Genomic DNA, 19,513 nt, shown 5'->3' on the forward strand with positions numbered 1-19,513 from the left:
CCTAAGTTGAGGCCCCGTTCTCAGAATGGCTTAACCCTCAATCCTTCCCAGGGAACTCTGAGAACTGTAGTTCTGTGAGGGGAATAGGGGACTCTCAGCTTGGAAAAGTTACTTTTTTGAACTACAACTCCCATCAGCCCAATCCAGTGGCCATGCTGGCTGGGGCTGATGGGAATTGTAGTTCAAAAAAGTAACTTTTCCAAGCTCTGCGTCCTAACACCTCTCAGCACCCTTTAACAAACTACAGCTCCCAGGATTCTTTGGGGGAAATCACAACTGTTTACAGTGGTGTCATAGTGCTTTAAATGTATGCAAATAGGGCCTAACTTAGGTTCATTACTTTCAATGGGCCTACTATCTACACTTAGCTGAATGGTATGATACTGCTTTAAACGTCTAGTGCAGATGGGGCCTGAGTCATGTCCATTAACTGAAATGGATCTGTGGTGAATAGGATTACCCCTTATTTCTAAAACACATCTTGAGACACACCGTAATAACCTGTTCTTTATTAAACATTTCAGTTTTATAAACTCATGAAAACCACAACTCTAGGCCTTAAATGTTTTTCCAGCAATCCCCTTCTCCAATCTCTTAAAAAAGATGCCCCATATTTACGGACAGTTCAAACAAAAACATATTAGTGAAACAGTTATGGGTGGGCTGGCTTCAGTATGAATGACACCACCCCCCGAAGGCAGAGGTTTATAAATAAAAAATTAGATTGACAGACTTGACACAAGGAAACCAAAGTTTACTCAGCAGTCGAGGGAAAGGGAAGTGCAGCCCCAAAGTGTGATGGCAAACGTGAAGATAAGCAAGATGGGTTAAATTCTTATTTAATATCAGGCAGAGTTACTCATTTTTGCAGGCCCAGAAAAAGGGGCTGTTTCTTGATGAACAGAGTAAGATACGACCGCATGGGAAAATGAAAGTAACAAGAACAAGCGAAAGGGTAGAGTCTTAGCTCTGACCCTTAACAATTGGAGACAATGTTTAATTCTGTTGTCAGCCATTACTACAACATTAGTAAAGTAATGCATTGCTAATTACTTGCATAAACTCTTGTCTGGCCAGAAGAGCTTCACGTACTTGGTTTCGCCCATTATCAAAGACGTAGGCCAGCGCTTGACATCTGATAAAATGAAGCAGGAATCAACCCACAACAGAACACACGCACACCCCGCCTCAAGAGGGCACTCTAGACCTGCGTTCTTCAAAACTGGGCCACCAGATGTTGTCAGATTACAAGCCCCATCATCCCTGACCATTGGGGCTGGGGATGATGGGAATTGTAGTCCAACAAACATCTGGAGACCTAACACTGCAGACTTGCCCTTTGGAACTCCCTCCCGTCACACATCAGACACATGCCATTTATCGTCTTCCCTTTTCCAACAAGCATTCTAAATGGAGATTTTAATCCCAGTCAGTATCTGAATTTATTTGCAATTGCGTTTATGTATGCAATTGTTTTAACAGTTTTTATAGATGGAATTGTTTTGTGTAGTTTTTCACTGTACTGTGAAATTGCTTTGAGATGTTGAGATGCTTCATAGGAAACCATTCACCAATGAAATAATAATAATCCATTGCTCCACCCACTCTTTGCCTCTGGCTCTGCCCAGCATTGGCATGTAGTCCCTGGAAGGTTTCTCAGGAAGGAAGGCGGCCCTCAGGCTGGAAAAGGTTCCCCACCTCTGCCCTGAGGGACTGCACGGCTGTCCATTGCTCATATATCTTCACTTACATAGGAGCAAAACAGGAAGCTGCCAGAGATCCATCTAGCTCAGTACAGGCTACACTGACTGGCAGCAGCACCCCAGGGGTCTCACCTAGCCCTACCTGGATATACCATTGGGGATTGAACCTGGGGGGTTTTTTTGCAAGCAAAGCAGATGCTCTGCCACTGAACTGTAAGCCCCCTCTCCATGGTTGAATGTATATGTTCATGTTACATTGACAGCACATATATTGGGGTGTGTGCAGAGGCTGACACTTGGGTTTATACTGACATTAGACAGCCCCAGGTAAAACCCAGCTATACAAGTGGAAATCATGTTTTCAAGAGTGTTCTTCAGCTTATTATCCGCAACCCCCCCCCATTGTTTAAAACATTTCTTCAAAACCAGTCCCTCTGTTGAGGAGTCAACACCTCCCCTCCCCAAGCCTTCATTTCACTTGATGAGTAGAAATGTAGACAAAATCTAGCTGAAGTGTGGGGACCTTTTTGGTCCTCGAGATTTTGCTGAACTACAACTCCCAGCATCCTTCGCTTGGGCTAAGGATGAAACTATTAAGTGTTTACTCTTAAGTATTTTCATTGCAGTGCTGTAAGCCAGTGGTAGGGATTCTCTGGCTCACAGGCCTAATTAGGCCTGGCAGGGGACCCACTTTGGCCTACGAGGCCATTCCTCACAAACCATGCGCACCCACCCCACGCTGGATGTCATATGTGGAGAAAGTATCAACATGGCTAAAAGGTACAATCGGGAGGTTAAATTGAGCTCATGATGGTTCCTTCACCAGCAGGGCTCCCTGTCAGTGCCAATCAGCTGATTGGCACTAACAGGGAAACCCACAGGGATCAGCTGCACTCAGGAGTTCCCCATGGTGGTGGGAGCTCTGTGTTGAAGCAATTTGCATTGAAACTGCTTGCTAAAGCAGACAATTTTTCCTCCATTTTGACAGGTGGATTCAATGCTAACCCACTTTCTGCTTGTGCAAGGCATCTTTGGATCTAACCACTATGTGTATTTGCACTTATACAACTTTTTAAAACACCCCAATCCTGTATACATCTACTCAGAAGTAAACCCAGTTAAATCCAGTGATGATTACTCCCACATGTGGGTATGGAATTGTTGCCTAAGAGGTCAGATAACAATACCTTTTAAAATCTTTTTATGTATTTATTTAAAATATTGATACCTTGCCTTTTTTACCAGAAATACACAAAGTGTCTACCAAAATTAGTTTTACAACAATGAAAAATACAATAATGAAACAGCTAAAATATCAAATACAACAGTTACGAATAAAAATCAGCACTGAGGTAACTCTAAACGACTTTAAAAAGCTTATTAAAGTGTTACAAATACATCAAATTAATGTTTGGTTAATTAACCAAAAACCTTGGCCAATGGAAAATTCTTTACATCGCGGATGGGAGAAGGTACAGTTTGTACTTACCGTAAAAGGTGTTTCTTCATGGATGACAAGAGGTCTCCACATGGGTACTATAGCTCCCCCTACAGCTCGAAGTCAGGAAATGCTTCAGGAAATGTTTTTTGCTCCTCCCTTCCTGCTGAGGCTCACTTTTCATTCTTGTAAAGCTCTGCCAACAGCCTCAGCTCATCATAGAATATATAACACATCAAAAAAACACAATAGGTGTAAGAACATGGAAACAGTTAACCGGTCTGGGAGAGTCCCAGAAATGTGCGTAGTTGTGGCACCCTATAATATTGTCCCATATAGCCAGCCAGGTTAGGGAGGGCCATGGAGACCTCTTGTCATCCATGAAGAAACACCATTTACGGCAAGTACAAAAGATATCATCTTACTACTCAGGACTTTACCTCCATACCAACTAAACAAAAACTACGCGAGGCTGTCTTCCAATTCTGTGAATATCTAGATAATTTAACTTTAACTAACTCTAGGGTGGCCCCGTGGTATTGGAGATTTAAGACTGCCCATTATTGTGCCGCATACCTGACCCGGCTTTTTCCTACCTGCCTTAGGCATGCATTTACATCACTACGTTTCTTCTCTTTGCCAAACACTGATAGAGAGGGACGGATTGCAGGGATTCAAAAGGGTTTGAGAAAATGTGTTTGCGGATCTCAAATGGAGGAAAACCTACCACACATATTGCTCCACTGTCCAATTTATCTGCTTCCCAGAATTAGGTTTCTTAAGGGGTGCCTAGCTGACTTTGGGGCGATTCCAGAAGATGACGAAATAATCCTACTAATGTCTGACTCTATTCCAGAGGTGACTCACAAAGTATCTTTGTTTGTGCTAGCCGCTCGGAAACTTCGAGTTAATTTTATTTCTGTAAGTTTTAAGAAATAGATGTTTTCCACATGAATTTATGTGATTTTAATGTTTGGTGTTTTTACTCTGTATTCTTTCTATTTTGTGTTGGCCTTTGGCCCTGCATTTAAATAAACGAACAGTAAGTACAAACTGTACCTTCTCTCATGGATGACAGAGGTCTCCACGTGGGACGTACTAAAGCTACAACCAAGGGTGGGTCAGATGGAGGCAGGACCTGTTGGAGAACTCTGCGACCAAATGAAGCCTCCGCTGATGCATAGAGCTCAATTTTGTAATGCTGAGTAAAGGTACACGGGGATGACCAGGTGGCTGCCCTACAAATTTCTACGGAGGCATTAGTGGAGAAGGCCGCCAAAGTAGCAGCTGATCTGGTGGAATGAGCCGTAAGGTTCAATGGAGAAGGCCTGTGCAGAGCTTCATATGCTAGAGATATACACGCTCTAATCCACCTAGCCAAGGTATTTCGTGATACCTTGTTTCCTAAAGTAGGCGGATGGAATGATACAAACAAGGAATCACATTTACGAAAGGACTCAGTTCTAGAAAGGTAGACTTTCAGAGCACGTCTAACGTCTAAGGAGTGCCACGCTCTTTCTCTGGGATGAGAGGGATTAAGACAAAAGGAAGGTAGGATTATTTCCTGCTGCCTATGGAATGGTGAGTTCGCTTTGGGAACAAAGGCTGGGTTAGTTCGTAGCACCACTTTATCTTTATGGAATATACACAGATGTTTTTGTATTGAGAGGGCTTGCAGTTCAGATACTCTGCGAGCTGAGGTGATAGCTACGAGGAGTATCAATTTGAAGGACAGGACCCTGAGAGGAACGGATGCAAGCAGCTCAAAGGGAGGTTTCTGAAGAGCGCTGAAGACGGTATGCAGGCTCCATGATGGAAATCTATGCAGTACTGGAGGACTTAAGGCAACAGCTCCTCGCAGGAACTTTTTGAGAAGAGGATGTGCAGCCAGAGAAGTATTGCTGGTAGGTAGCAGGATGGATGAGAGAGCCGATGTTTGTCGTTTTAAAGTATTTGGCCGCATGTCCTTTTTCAGACCATCTTGTAAGAATTGCAGAACTTGAGCGACCACTGCTGACTCTGGAGAGATAGCTTGTGTGGTCCACCATGAGGAGAAATTTTTCCATGTAGATTGATAGCTTTTAATGGTGGAAGGGCATCTCGCTGACAGGATGGTAGGCACCACTTCAGAGGAGAATCCTAATGCTAACAGCCTATTGAGCTCAATCTCCATGCAGTTAGTCTGAGCCATTATGGGTCTGGGTGTAGGAGAGGACCCTGATGAAGCAGGTCGTGTCGTGCCGGTAGATGAAGTGGCGGACCTTGTGCCAGGCGAACTATGTCCGAGAACCAGGGATGTCTCGGCCAACAGGGGGCCACGAGTACCACGTGAGATGCTTCTGTTCTGGTTTTCTTCAGTACTCTGGACAGTAAGGGAGTCGGTGGGAAGGTCTAGAGGAGGCCTTTTGGCCAACTTACTGCCAGAGCATCTTGTCCTTCTGCTCCGCAACTCCTGAATCGGGAGAAGAATCTGTTTGTCTGGTGATTGTCGTCCGAAGTGAATAGGTCTACTTGGAAGTTGCCGAACTTTGCTTGGAAAGACTAGAATACTTCCACAATCAGAGCCCACTCGCCTAGGAAGAGCTGCTGTCTGCTCAGCCAATCTGCCGTTACGTTCAGGCGACCCTGGATGTACTCTGCTGAAATTGAGGACAGGTGTCTTTCTGCCCACAGTAGCATTGAGGTAGCCTCTAGGTTCAGAGTCCTTGAGCGGGTACCTCCTTGTTTGATCAGGTAAGCGCGAGTTGACGTGTTGTCGGTGCGAATGAGGACATCCGGAAAGGCGAGGATTGGTGCGAAGTGCCACAGAGCTAGGTGTGCTGCCCTTAACTCTAACCAGTTGATGTTTCTGGTCGCCTCTGCTGTTGACCAGCGTTCTTGAACGTATTGTCCCTGGCAGTGCGCTCCCCAACTGTGGAGGCTGGCATCAGTGGTGATGACTGTTTGGGGAGGATCCTGTAGTGGGACTCCTTTCATTAGGTTCTGTATTTCCGACCACCAGGTGAGGGAGCGTTTGACCGGAGATGGAAGGAGAACATGACGATGGTTGTGTAGTGCAATGTCTGATTGGAACTGAAATAAAAAGGTTGGAAGTGGGCGGGAGTGCAGGCGCGCCCAGGGAGTGATCCCTATTGCTGATACCATCATGCCCAGTAGTTTGGCAAGCAATATAATCTCTGGGGATCGAAGTTGGGACAGAGTAGTTGCTAGTGAGGCAATGTTCTGGGCCCTCTGTGGCGATAGGGAAATGAGCTGTTGAGTAGTGTCTATAGTCGCCCCAAGGTGGAGCAGCTGCTGAGAAGGGTATAGATGGCTCTTTTGGGAATTTATGATAAAGCCGTGATTTGCAAGAAGTCTAGTGAAACGCGGATGTCCTGTTGGGCTTGATGGAAGGAATTGGACCGGATGAAGAGGTCATCTAAATATGGATATATGTGCAATCCTTGCATCCGAAGACCCGCTACTAACATCACCATAACCTTTGTGAATAGTCGTGGAGCCAAAGCCAGACCAAAGGGAAGGGCCCTGTATTGAAAGTGGAGGTCGTTGTAATAGAAGCGGAGTAATCGCCTGTGAGATGGGAATATGGGGATGTGCAGGTAGGCCTCCTTTAAATCTATTGAAGCCAGAAAGCCCCGTGGAAGAAGAGCTTCTCTGATGGACATAAGGATCTCCATCCTGGAGGTTCTGTGGGTCACAAATTGATTTAAGAATTTGAGGTCGAGTACCCCCCGCCAGGATCCATCCTTTTTCCCGACCAAGAAGAAGATGGAGTAAAGACCTGAGAAAACCTCTCCTGATGGTACTTCTTCTATGGTGGAGATATCCAACAGGTGATGAATCTCGCCTAAGATTGCTTGGGTGTTTTTCAATGGAAGTGGCTAAGGGAGAGGGAAGGAATCTGGTGGGCGGGTACTCTGTAAGTTCTATCCGGTACCCCTCCTTGACTATGGTGAGTACCCACTCGTCCTGGGTCGTGTGTTGCCAACAGGAAGCAAAGTGGGTTAGGTGACGTCCTACTTGTGGTGTCGGTGGTGAGTCAGAAGCATTGTTGGTTCTGACATCCTTGTCTAGTTTGGTTGGGGGAGGTCCTGGAAGAAGGGGTCTGAGACTTCTGTGGAAATCTCTGCCTGGTCCAGTAGGAGAGCCCGCTTTTGAAGTCACGTGCCCTGGTGGTAAGTCTGGAGCCATGAAAGGACTGGAAAGGGTAAGAGGAAGAGGCAGGATACTTAAAAGTGCACCTATCCTCTCACTTTTGGGATGGCATCACTTTTTATCTCTGGTCTCTACGAGGACTTCTTTGAGTGCTTCATCGCCAAAGAGCTTGGTACCTGAGAAGGGGACAGAAGCTAGGTTGCCACGTGAAACTGCATCCACATCCCAGTGGTTAAGCCAGAGATGTCTTCTAGCTACAGCTGCTGCTGCCATTGCTCTGCAGAAAAATTGGGCAGAGTCCATAGTGGCGTCTGCTATGAATGCCAGGGATCTAGATACCTTGAGTAGAGTCTTTCTGAGTCTAGCTGGGTCTCTGTTAACATCATCAAGCAGGTCTTCAGTCCATAACAGCGCTGCTCTGGCAAATAAGAAGCCGAAGTGGAGGCTCTTGTTGAGAGCGCATTAGCTTCGTGAGAGCGCTTCACGCTACATCAGATTTGCGCTCAATGGGGTCCTTAAAGTGAGCATCTCCGTACCGCGGCAAGAGGGCATGGGAGAGCAGAGCGGAAATGGGCTCATCCACAGCTGGAATGCGAAGCTGGTTCATAAAGTCAGCATCTAGGGCATAAAACTTATTGGCATACTTAGTACCTTTTCTGCATTGGAGAGGCAAGTCCCATTCTAACTTCATAATATTTTTAAAAGAGGTGGGCAAAGGCATGCACCTAGTGGAAGGCTTAGGGACGGGAAGCACTAGAGAGCTCTTAGATAAGGGCTCCTGTTGTTTCTGCATCACATTTAAATCCAAAGCTGCCACTACTTTACGGAAAAGAGGGGCAAAATTAGCCTCTACAAATAATCTAGCAGACTCAGTGTCATCCATATCTGAGCCTTCGCTCCATTCCCCTTCTTCAATATCAGGATCTCTGTCGTCATCATACTGGCCTGTGTCTAAAGAGAGGCCTTGCTGAATGCTGTGGCTTCTAGCAACAGCATGTGGGGAGGGTGAAGGTACCCTATCAAGGTGTGGATGTGCAGTTGAGGGTCTTTTGGAGGCTGGGGGTGGTACGTCTGCATTATCCCATACGGAGGGAGAATGCCTTTTGGATGCCCTGCCACTTGCTAATTCTGTAACAAGCTCCCCAATCATGGCCTCCTTAAGCTGTTGCAATACAGCAGGAGAAAGCAGATCAGATAGGAACAACTGCGTTTGTCGAGGCATTGCATTAGAACCAGGCTGGGATTGGGGGGGGGGGGTAATCTGCATGCATTGAACTGCGGAAACATACCTCCTTTGCTCCTCAACTTCAGATGAAAGACGCTCCAGTTCCCTAGGCCTAATAGGAACAAGGCGGGGGAGCTCTGGGGAGCACTGAGGCCGTGTCGCCAAGAGGACCGCAGCACTATTTTCAGGCAGGAGTAAAGGCAAGTCATGGGAAGCATCCACTTCAGTAAGTGCCCTTTTTTGTTGTAATGCAGGAACAGCCTGAAAAGCGGTGGGCGAGTGCCGGTCCAAAATGGCAGCCGTCTCGTGTTTGTTGGACAAGATGGGGGGTGCCTCCTCACGAGCAGCCGAAAACAGCTCTGCTAAAATCCCCTGCGGTAAGGAGGTAAGTGGAGGGGACTCACTGACTCTGGCGAGCTTGCGGGGAGCGAAGGAGTCCATCTGAGAAGAGGTGCCCTCAAGAGGGTCATCTCCGCCAATAAGCAGCTGCTGCTGAGCATTGGCGGGAATCTGGGGCGGGTGGGAGCTGACTGCAGCCGAGGCTGAGTACTGCCCTGATTTTTTTGAATATTTCTTCTTCTTCGAAGAGTAAGATGCCGTCTTTTCCATGCTTGCAGGGAGCGGAAGGCCGCAGAAATGAAAGTGAAACCAGAAGGACAGAGAACTAAAGGTAATTTTTTATTATTATTATAAAACAAGTAGAAGAATACATAGCTGGAAGATAGGCCAAAAAAAACTGGAATCTAGGCAAAAGGGAGGAGAGAAACTAGGCCAGAAAGGAAGACAGTCAGAAAAGGTGTGCTCCAAGCTGAGACAGGAAAGAAAACTGAGCCTCAGCAGGAAGGGAGGAGCAAAAAACATTTCCTGAAGCATTTCCTGTCTTCGAGCTGTAGGGGGAGCTATAGTACCCACGTGGAGACCTCTGTCATCCATGAGAGAAAATGGATAGGTAGAACTTAGGGCCATCCAATGAAGCAGAATGTTGACTCAGGACAGAGAAAATAATTTCTTCATGCAGCACACAAACTGTGAAATTTGCTCTGGCAAGATGTAGTGACGGCCACCAACCTTGGATGGCTTTAAAAGATAATTGCAGAGCTTGGAAAAGTTACTTTTTTGAACTACAATTCCCATCAGCCCAATCCAGTGGCCATGCTGGCTGGGGCTGATGGGAGTTGTAGTTCAAAAAAGTAACTTTTCCAAGCTCTGCAAATGCACGTAGGATAATGCTACCAATGGCTACTAGCCACAATAACTATGTTCTACTTCCACTTCGGAGGCTATATATGACTCTGAATACCAGTTGCTGGGAATCGCAAGTGGGGAGAGTTGCTGTTGCGCTCAGGTCCTCCTTGCAGGCTTCCCACTGAAGCATCTGGTTGGCCATTGTCAGAACAGAATGCTGGATTAGATGGGCCACTGCCTTGATCAGCAGGACTTACTCCCGGGTGAGTGTGCAAAGGAATGAAGCCTATGACCTCATTTCAACATTTCTGGCTCACTGTTCCATTAAAATCAACACCTAAAGGGATATACAAATGGAACACAACCATTGCAATTTCTGAAGAAATCAACATTAACCAGGCCATAAAACCAATACAATCAGAAAACCTATCAGCAGAATGAATTCAATTTTTTTACAACCTGCAGCTGTAAAGTTATTATCGTAAGCCTTCTTCAAAACCCTAGCAGGACAGCAAAGTACTACATGTGTCCCATTGACTTGGAGGAGGAATTATTTGTTCAAGTTCTGAACAGTTTAAGGTGCTCAAAATAGTATTCCTGGTTATTTTCTCCCGTACCTTTATCGTCACAACAGCCCTGTGAGGTAGATTAGGCTGAGTGTGTGTGTGTGTGTGTGTGTGTGAGAGAGAGAGAGAGAGAGAGAGAGAGAGAGAGACTGGTCCAGAATCATCTGGTGAGCTTTATAGCTCAACTGGGGATTTGAATTCCGGTCTCCACAATCCTGTTCTGACACTAACCAGAACAATCGACAGGCACAGAAAAATGAGGTGGTAGAATGGACTGCAGCTCTGCTGTCACCTTAAATGCTCTCGTCAGCATTTGTCTATAAAGCAAACAGAAAATCAGCACAGCAAACCAAAGGCTCAGCTAGAACCTCTTCCCTCCTCCACCTGTTTCCTTTTGTGCCATGTCTCTTTAGATTGTAACTGTGAGGGAAGGGATTGTGTGATATTTTTAAAAATCAATTTGTAAGGTGCTGTGGGAGCTTTATATGCCATAATTCACTGGTAGATCACACGCTGGGCATGTAAAAGCCCCCTGGTTCAATCCCCCGCAGGGGCTGCAGAAGAATCCTGTCTGAGATCCTGGAGAGCTGCTGCCAGAGTGTAGATCACCCTTCCCCAACCTGGCACCCTCCAGGTGTTTTGAGGCACCTCCAGTCACTATTTTGCAGGTGGGATGCAGTCACAAAGTTGATTTGGCACCCTTGTGCAACAGCTCCGCTTCCCTCCAAAAATGGGACTTTTTTTCCAATAAGGAGTGACAAGAAAATGTGGGACAATATCTACTTGACTCAGGGTCATCCAACCTCCCTGCAAACAGATCAGTATTATTATTATTAGTGGTAGTTGTTGTTGTAGTATAATGTAGTTATTACCCACCCTTCACTAGCAGGTTCCAGTTTAAAAGTGGGGAGGGTATCCCACAACTTAGTGGCTGCCACAGAGAATGCCCTCTCTCAGACCACCATCCCCAAACTTCTGAGGGTGGCAGAACTACCAAGAAGGACCCTTCTGCCGATTTCAGCACCCGAGGGTCTGTAGGGAAGAAGCCATCTCTCAGCTATTTGGGGCAGATGTCATTTGGGGCTTTAAATGCTAGTATGAATACCTTAAATTGGGCCTGGAAATGAAGTGGCAACCAATGCAACTATTTTAGAACAGGGGTTATATGAGTTCTAAAGGGAGCCCCAGCCAGTAATCTGGCGTTGCATTTTGGACATTTCTGAACTGAAGTTTCTGAGTTGTCTTCAAGGGCAGCCCTGGGTGGAGTGCATTGCAATAATTTACTCTAGAAGTTACCAGAGCATGGAGTACCGTGGCCGAGTGATCTCTGTCCAAAAGGGACCATAGCTGGCAAACCAGACAAATAATTGGGTGTTACAACAAATTAAACTATCACTAGGAGCTAACACAATGAAACTGAGGTTATCATACTTTGGACACATCATGAGAAGACAGGATTCACTAGAAAAGACAAAAATGGTAGAAAAAACAGAAGGGAGTAGAAAAAGAGGAAGGCCAAACAAGAGATGGATTGATTCCATAAAGGAAGCCACAGACCTGAACTTACAAGATCTGAACAGGGTGGTTCATGACAGATGCTCGTGGAGGTCACTGATTCATAGGGTCGCCATAAGTCGTAATCGACTTGAAGGCACATAACAACAAACCTACCAAGGCCACCTGGGTGTCGAGTGACAATGCTGGATCCAGGAATATCCCCAAGCGGTGGACCTGTTCCTTCCAGGGGAGTCCAACCCTGCCCAGAACAGGGCATCTCCCCACCTCCCAGACATGAGAACTCTGGATGTATAACACCCGTCTTTTCTATATTCAGTTTCAGTTTGTTAGCACATCCAGCTCATCACCATCTCCAAGCACCGGTCTAGCACCTCAGCTGCCTCTCCTCATTCAGATGGAACAGAGAGAGAGAGAGAGCTGGGTGTCATCCGCATACTGGTGACACTTCACTCCAAAACTCCTGATGACAACTCCCAGCAGCTTCATATGGATGTTAAATGGTACAGGGGACAAGACAGAACTATGCAGGACACCACAGGAAACTCCCATGGGGTTGAACAGTAGCCTCCCATAACTGCTTTCTGGAAACATCCCTCGAGGTAGTAGTAGAGCCACTGAAGGACAGTGCCCCCTACCCCCACCTCCCTGAGCCACTTCAGAAGGACACCATGGTCAATGGTATCAAAAGCCACCAAAAGATTAAGACGAACTAGCACGGTTGCACTCCCCCTTTTTCTCTCCCAACAAATGTCATCAACCAGGGCAACTAAGGCAGTTTCAGTGCCATGACTGGACCTGAAGCCAGATGCAGATATTCAGCCTCCTCCAAGCATGCTTGAATAAGGGTGAATCTGGAAGCAGGTCACCTAGAAATGACCTTGAACTCCTATTCCCATCATCCTTTGCCACTGACCATCTTGCTGGAGGCTGACAGGAGTTGTGGTACAAAACATCTACAGGGCAGGAGGTTGCTGAAGGCTGTGTTAGTACAAAACACAATTTGCCAACCCTGCTTTTAAAAAAAGAAAGACTCTGAACATGTGCAGTTCCACATTTGAAACTCCTTTAAATTATAGCAACATCATGGCTGGAGGAATAAAATGGAGTTTGTTTCTGCTGACCTCATCCTAAACGCACTTACTTTCTACTTTGAAGGTAAAAATAATAAAAGAAGGATGCTGTGGCAACCTGCATCACCTCCTGGGCCCTGGCAGCAGCATCACATTTATTAGCCACCCTTCACCAGCAGGTGCCAGGGCAGATTCCAACAGTTAAAAATTTAATATTAAATATAATTAAAACAAATTACATTCACAGGAATAGGCATGCCCATGCCAGTCTGACACACAGCCAGTTTGCTCTTGCCCCATCATCTGTCACTCTATGGGTGGTCATTTGTGGGGGAGGGGCTAGCCTGAGACGTCCTGGACTTCAGCTCAGAGGTTCAGGCCTAGCTGCTCCACTGTTTGTATGTGAAGTGTGGGGGAGAGGGTAAGAAGGAAATTTAAATGTAATTGCATTGAGAAAATCAAAAGTGGAACCGGCCACTGTTGCTTTCCAGGTAAAAAAGAAACTGGGGGTTGTATTCAGCGTAGCGCTAAGCAGAGCTTGGAAAAGTTACTTTTTTGAACTACAGCTCCCATCAGCCCCAGCCAGCATGGCCACTGGATTGGGCTGATGGGAGTTGTAGTTCAAAAAAGTAACTTTTCCAAGCTCTGCTAAGGAGATCATTTTGTCAGCAGAAGCATTTCCGCTTGCTTGACTGAACGATCTCCCCATATCCTCCCCTTTGCATGCTATTTTGGGGGTTCTTCTAACCCTTCCGGAGCAAATCTGGGGTGGGCACAAGTGTGCAAAGAGGGAGGAGAGGCAGGAAAGTCCCATTGCACTGCCTTCTGCTAACTCAACGAGTTAGCTGAATACGGTCTTGGAAGTTCTAATCACAGCTCTTCCATGGCATGTCTACTTCAGCCCTAAGCAGCCTCCCTTTTCATGAGATATTTCATTATGCATGGTTAAGCTATCATTTTTGCCACTCTTGAAACATTTCTAAAGTTCCACTTTCTTGTAGATCCTGCAGTGCAGTGTGAGGTGGCAGCTTCAACTAAAACTTTCCCTATAGCCTGAGCATCCAAACAGTTTCCATGGCTTCTCTCATGTTTCATACATGCTGAGTTCAGTTTAAAACTTTTGCCACAGTCAGAGCATTTATAGGGTTTCTCTCCTGTATGTATTCTCTGGTGTGAAGTAAGATGTGCTTTCTGGCTAAACCCATTGCCACAGAAAGAGCATTTGTATGGTTTGTCTTTCGTGTGAATCCTCTTGTGTACAATAAGATGAGATCTCTGACTGAAACTTTTTGGGCAGTCTGAGCATTTATATGGCCTCTCTCCTGTATGGATTCTTTCATGTTTAATAAGGCTTGAGCTCAGACCAAAGCTTTTCCCACAATGTAAACATTTATGCAATTTCTCTCCAGTGTGGATTTTCTGGTGCCTCCTAAGGTCAGGCCCTCGACGGAAGCTTTTCTCACAACTTGAACATCTATATGGTTTGACTCCTGTGTGGATTCCTCGATGGGAAGCAAGGTGAGAGCTCCGATGGAAAGTTTTCCCACAATCTGAACATCTGAATGGTTTCTTTCTGCTGTGAGTTCTCTTGTGTTTATTAAGGTGGGAACTCTGGCTGAAGATTTTCCCACACTCCAAACATTGATATGGCTTCATTCCAGTGTGAGTTCTCTTATGCTTAAGAAGAAGTACACTCTGAGTAAACACTTTCCCACATTTGGGACATGCTTTTTGCCTCCTGCCCTTGCAGATCTCCTTCTGAGCAGTGGTTTTACCAATGTCCCAACAGTCTTCTGGAGAAGGAATTGGATTCTCCTGTCTGGTCATTTGTGCAGCTTTCTGCTGTCTTTCTGATCTGCGTTGATGCCAAGGAACATCTCTCCCATCATGACCCTGGAGCACTCTCTCTTTGTCCATTCTCACAGAGGTGTCTTCCTTAGAATTTCCTGGTACTAGATTCTTCCTTAAAATGTCTCCCTTAGAACGCTCAACCTTCTTAGAGTTTCCTGGCATTATACTCTTCCTTAGAATGTCTACCTTAGAATTTTCAATGTCCTTAGAATTTCTTGGCATGAGACTCTTCCTCAGAATGTCTTGCTTAGAATTTTCAACTATTTTAGAATTTCCTTGCCCTAGATTCTTCCTTAAAATGTCTCCCTTAGAATGCTCAAACTTCTTAGAGTTTGCTGGCACTACACTCTTCCTTAGAATGTCTACCTTAGAATTTTCAACTGCCTTAGAATTTTCTGGCAGTAGATTCTCCCTTAGAATGTCTACCTTAGAATTTTCAATGTCCTTAGACTTTCTTGGCACTAGATTCTTCCTTAGAACATCTTCCTTTGAATTTTCAACTGCCTTAGAGTTTCCTAGCAGTAGGTTTTTCCTTAGAACAACTCCCTTAGATTGCTCAACTTCTTTAGCATTTCCTGGCATTTGATGCTTCTTTAGAGTATATTCCTTAGAATTTTCAACATCCTCAGAACTTTCTGCCACTAGATTCTTCTCCTTTTCCTTTATATTCTCCTGGCCATCTTGCACTGCAAGAAAGAGGGAAAAGAGAGCTAGGTGAATACTTAAAGGATGGCTTTCCACATACGACCCTGCCATCTGAGTGCCACTCAGAGAGGGGCCTGGAGAAAACAGTCAAGAGAACAGGCCTTCTCTGTAGTATGGAACTCTCCTGCCTGACACCAACTTTGCCTCATGCCAAAATGATGACTAAGATGCTTTTGTTTTTCCCAGGCATTTTGGCAGTGCCAATGATTGGAGGGTTTTACTTGAATTATTATTATTATTATTATTATTATTAATTTAATTTGTACCCGCCCTTCCTCCCAGCAGGACCCCAGGGCGGCAAACAAGGCACTAAAAACACTTTAAAACATCATAAAAACAAATCTTAAAATACATTAAGATAAAACAGCATTAAAAACATTTTAAATTTTTTTTAAAAGGGTTACAAACATTATTAAAAAGCATATTAAGCAATTCTGACACAGACACAGACTGGGACAGCTCTCATCTTAAAAGGCTTGTTGAAAAAGAAAAGTCTTCAAAAGGCGCTGAAAAGATAGCAGAGATGGCGCCTGCCTAATATTCAAAGGGAGGGAATTCCACAGGGTAGGTGCCACCACACTAAAGGTCCGTTTCCTATATTGTACAGAATGAACCTCCTGATAAGATGGTATCTGCAGGAGGCCCTTGTGACATCCTTCCCCAGCACCACCTGTGAAGCTCTCACTTGTGGCTACCAGCAGACAGGAACGTCAGGTTTTCTTCTTACCCTTTACAGCTCTAGCACAGATTTCAACAAATCCCCCTGCTAGGCCTTACTACCCCACACTCTTGTATCTCTTATAACCTTTAGACTGTGCCTCAGTCTCTGCCAGGCTATCTCGATACCTTGTGTCTATGGGTATAGGTAATTCACAACCCCCCCTGCAGCCTCTTGACTCTGAAGCATACAGCCCTGGGTTTCTCTGTGGAACTAGATACACTTTCCTCCGATCTGCCGCTGCCACCATTCAATACAACTGTTCAGCCTTGGTTACTTTGCTATCCCCCCTGGTATGTGTTTCCCAGCTGAAGGAATCAGGCTTATGTTTAACCAAGAAATATTTATTAAGAACTAGAAATAACAAGATTACTTAAGGAATGCTTCACAAGCGTGTGGTTTCATCTATATTCTGTTATGTACTTTACTTCTTACTAATTGCCTCAGAACTCCGACTCAATCTCCACAACAACACCGACCCTCCAACATCCACCTCTCTCCAACCTGCACCTCACAATTCACCTCCAAACACCACCACACAATTCACCACCTCCCAGATTCAACTGTCATTCTTCCATTTATACTTCCAGCCATTCAAACGCTCAGACAATCATCCAGCATTCTACTGCTCATGTACTCCCCCCTCCTCTTTCACTCCACTTACCATACGTCTTCTATATAACCAGCACTTACCATATTTACAATATAAGCAGGAACATCACAGCCCTCACCTGCAGAGCGCAGTGATCGACTGGGTATGTAAGGGAAAAGACGGTCTTTCAGGTATCCTGGTCCCGAGCTGTACAGGGCTTTGTACACCAAAACTAGACCCTTGAACTATGCATTTAATATGTTTACGTATTTTCTTACTGCATCTTGTAAATTATTTCAGGACTTTTTGTTGTGGGAAGCAATTCATAAATTCAATTAACCTAACCTAAGCTAATAGGGCTGCAATCTTAAACACACTTACCGGCAAGCAAGCCCCATGGAACTCAGTAGGACTTACTTCTGAGTAATCATGAGTAACAGAACACTATATGGAATCATAGGAACCTGCCTTATACTGCCTACACTGACCAGCAGCTGCCCTCCAGGGTTTCAGGCAGGGAGTCTTGGAGATGCTAGGGATTGAACTTGGGACCTTCTACACGCAACACAGCTACTCTGTTACTAAGAAACAGCCCTTCCCAAGAAAGTTCAGCCTTTGGTTCTGTTTCCCTTTTATGCTGTCATGACCAATGGGCATTGCTAGATACTTGAAAGACTCATGCCATAGGAACATGGCACAAATTTGCATATAATATATATGCAAATTCAGGTCAACAAACCCTGGTTCTCGCTATCAAGGCTTATTCAGAGCTATGGGGTGCCAACAAAGTACACTATACTGGTTTAGGCTAATCTATTGGCAAGAGCTGCCACTTATACACATATTTAAAATGTCTTTACCAAGATCTAACACATCTTTCTCCCCCTCTCACACATATACCATCCAGCTATTCCATGGGCAAATCATGATGGTAATTATACTGGATCCCACTGAGTTCAGCACACTGTGCGGATTAGGCCTTCAGCCCAATATTTTGGCAAGAACTGCTGCATATGCACCTAGAGTTCCCAGACTTCCCTGGGAAGAGGGATTGATTGCTAAACCACTCTGGGAATTGTAGTTCTGTAAGGGGAACAGAGGGATGCCTGACAACTCTCAGTACCCTTTGCAAGCAACCTTTTTCAGGATTCTTTGGAGGGAAGCCATGGCTGTTTAAGGTGGGATAAGTGCTTTCAATGTATGGTGGGAACGTGGCCTCTCTTTAGTGGACAGCTCATTAAAAAATGTCATTTCAGTGCTGAGTCACCGTTTTAAAAAGCACATCCCATATTATGGATTATTGTAAAAGGGAGGGGGCATCATCCTTTTCTCACAGTGGCCAACCAAATACCTATGCACGACTTGAACGCAACAACTCTCCCTAGTTGGGATTTCCAGCAACTGGTATTCAGAGCTAAACAATCTCCCACTCTGGAGGCAGAATCTAGCCATCGTGGCTAGTAGCCACTGACAAAGAAGGCAGAGTGCAAGTACAATGTTGACGTCCTCTTCTCCCACCTGTTTTGGTGACTTCATATTTGTCCCCTTTCTCAGAACCCGGAGAGAGTGGAACCAGGAAGATGGCCTCATCCCCTTCCTCCACCCAGGAGTTCCGATCCGGATGGGTGAGGGAAAGAACTGGTGCAAAAGTGAAAGCAGAGAGAAGAAAACGTGTTGTTAATTCAAGCAGGGTGGGTTTTTTTGTTTTGTTTTTGTGAACCATCCTATATAACTTCACAGCCAGAAACCTTCCGTGGCAGGGAATGTTTTGATCCAGGAAGACTTCCATACACAGATTGAGTCTTCTGGGAGTAGCCCCACATGCCCAAATGTGTGCTAGGAGGAAAGGGGGGGGAAATATATCTAAGATGGGATGGGGCTTGCAACACAGAGCAAATATTGCCCACGCAGAGTGAGGGCAGGAAGCACTGTTCTAAATCTGATTTGGCTTCATGACACTATCACTTAGCCAAATCGGAGAGATTCCTCTATTCATTTCAGAATTTTCTAGAAGGTCAATATGATTTGAAAACTGGATGTCTGCTAACAGACACATTTTTCCCTACAGGGTAGCTTATATGCACTAGCACTTACAAACTGCTTTTCTGACTCAAAAATCCCAAGGGGATTTTTTTTTTTTAAGTAAATGATTTGGGGAACTTTTAGAATCTTAAGATTGTATCCAAGTGGAATGTTGCTTGTGCAACAGGACCTCCCTTTCCTCTCCCCATGCACCCCTAAAATCTGTACGGGGGTCTTTCAATCCTCTGAAGCACATTTTGAGGGTACACAGGGAGCTGCAGGGAGAGGAGGGGGAAGTTCCATTGTGCAAGCAGACATCAGTTGTGAGAGAGGAATGGCAGGGCTGGATACAACCCTAATTTTTGACAACTTGCATTTCTGAAAATGTATATATAACTAATTCGTGGGTGGTCTTGCTTCTTTTGTTATATTGTATTGGCCACTGACTACAAATAAACAAAATCTGACTGACAGACAGACATAGTCAAATCTGATCAAACAGACTGAGTGACAAAGCCATAGGCCCAATCACATTTTTCTGTGCAATAAGCCAAATCAGAGTAGAGTAAGGTGGATGCTTCCTGGTTTGGTTTCATTATGCCACTGTGCAGTCAGAACAAATTTGCTGCATGACAACAATGTTGTTATGCTACCTGCACGATCCCTGATTGGCTGGGATTGCTTCAAGTATGAAGACCCTCTTTTTTATATATATAAAAAAAGCTTCACACCAAAGAAGCTGTGCAAACAGAGAGTGAAAAACAG

General features: G+C 45.1%; 2 protein-coding genes and 1 long non-coding RNA gene across 3 annotated transcripts in view; 1 reads left to right on the forward strand and 2 right to left on the reverse strand.

Annotated features, from left to right (window-relative positions):
* LOC133378879 (zinc finger protein 420-like) overlaps positions 1–8,962 on the reverse strand; it is a 30,078-nt gene extending 21,116 nt beyond the window's left edge. Inside the window, exons 1-2 of the mRNA XM_061613492.1 lie at positions 8,586–8,962; positions 7,787–7,952 (exon numbers count right to left, since the gene is read on the reverse strand). Coding sequence (XP_061469476.1) covers positions 7,787–7,952; positions 8,586–8,962 — 543 coding nt within the window. The remainder of the gene's footprint in view (positions 1–7,786; positions 7,953–8,585) is intronic.
* Positions 8,963–9,106: 144 nt separating this feature from the next.
* Positions 9,107–19,114, forward strand: LOC133381191 (uncharacterized). The gene is made up of 3 exons (XR_009761640.1): positions 9,107–9,191; positions 14,270–14,378; positions 18,281–19,114. It is a non-coding gene; the product is annotated as an uncharacterized LOC133381191 (long non-coding RNA).
* The window catches only part of LOC133381172 (zinc finger protein 300-like), a 28,288-nt gene continuing 18,510 nt past the window's right edge, over positions 9,736–19,513 (reverse strand). Inside the window, exons 10-11 of the mRNA XM_061619857.1 lie at positions 18,245–18,364; positions 9,736–15,397 (exon numbers count right to left, since the gene is read on the reverse strand). Coding sequence (XP_061475841.1) covers positions 13,806–15,397; positions 18,245–18,364 — 1,712 coding nt within the window. The 3' untranslated portion in view covers positions 9,736–13,805. The remainder of the gene's footprint in view (positions 15,398–18,244; positions 18,365–19,513) is intronic.

This window comes from Rhineura floridana, chromosome 3 (genome assembly GCF_030035675.1).
Source record: "Rhineura floridana isolate rRhiFlo1 chromosome 3, rRhiFlo1.hap2, whole genome shotgun sequence".
Classification (NCBI taxonomy): Eukaryota; Metazoa; Chordata; class Lepidosauria; order Squamata; family Rhineuridae; genus Rhineura; species Rhineura floridana.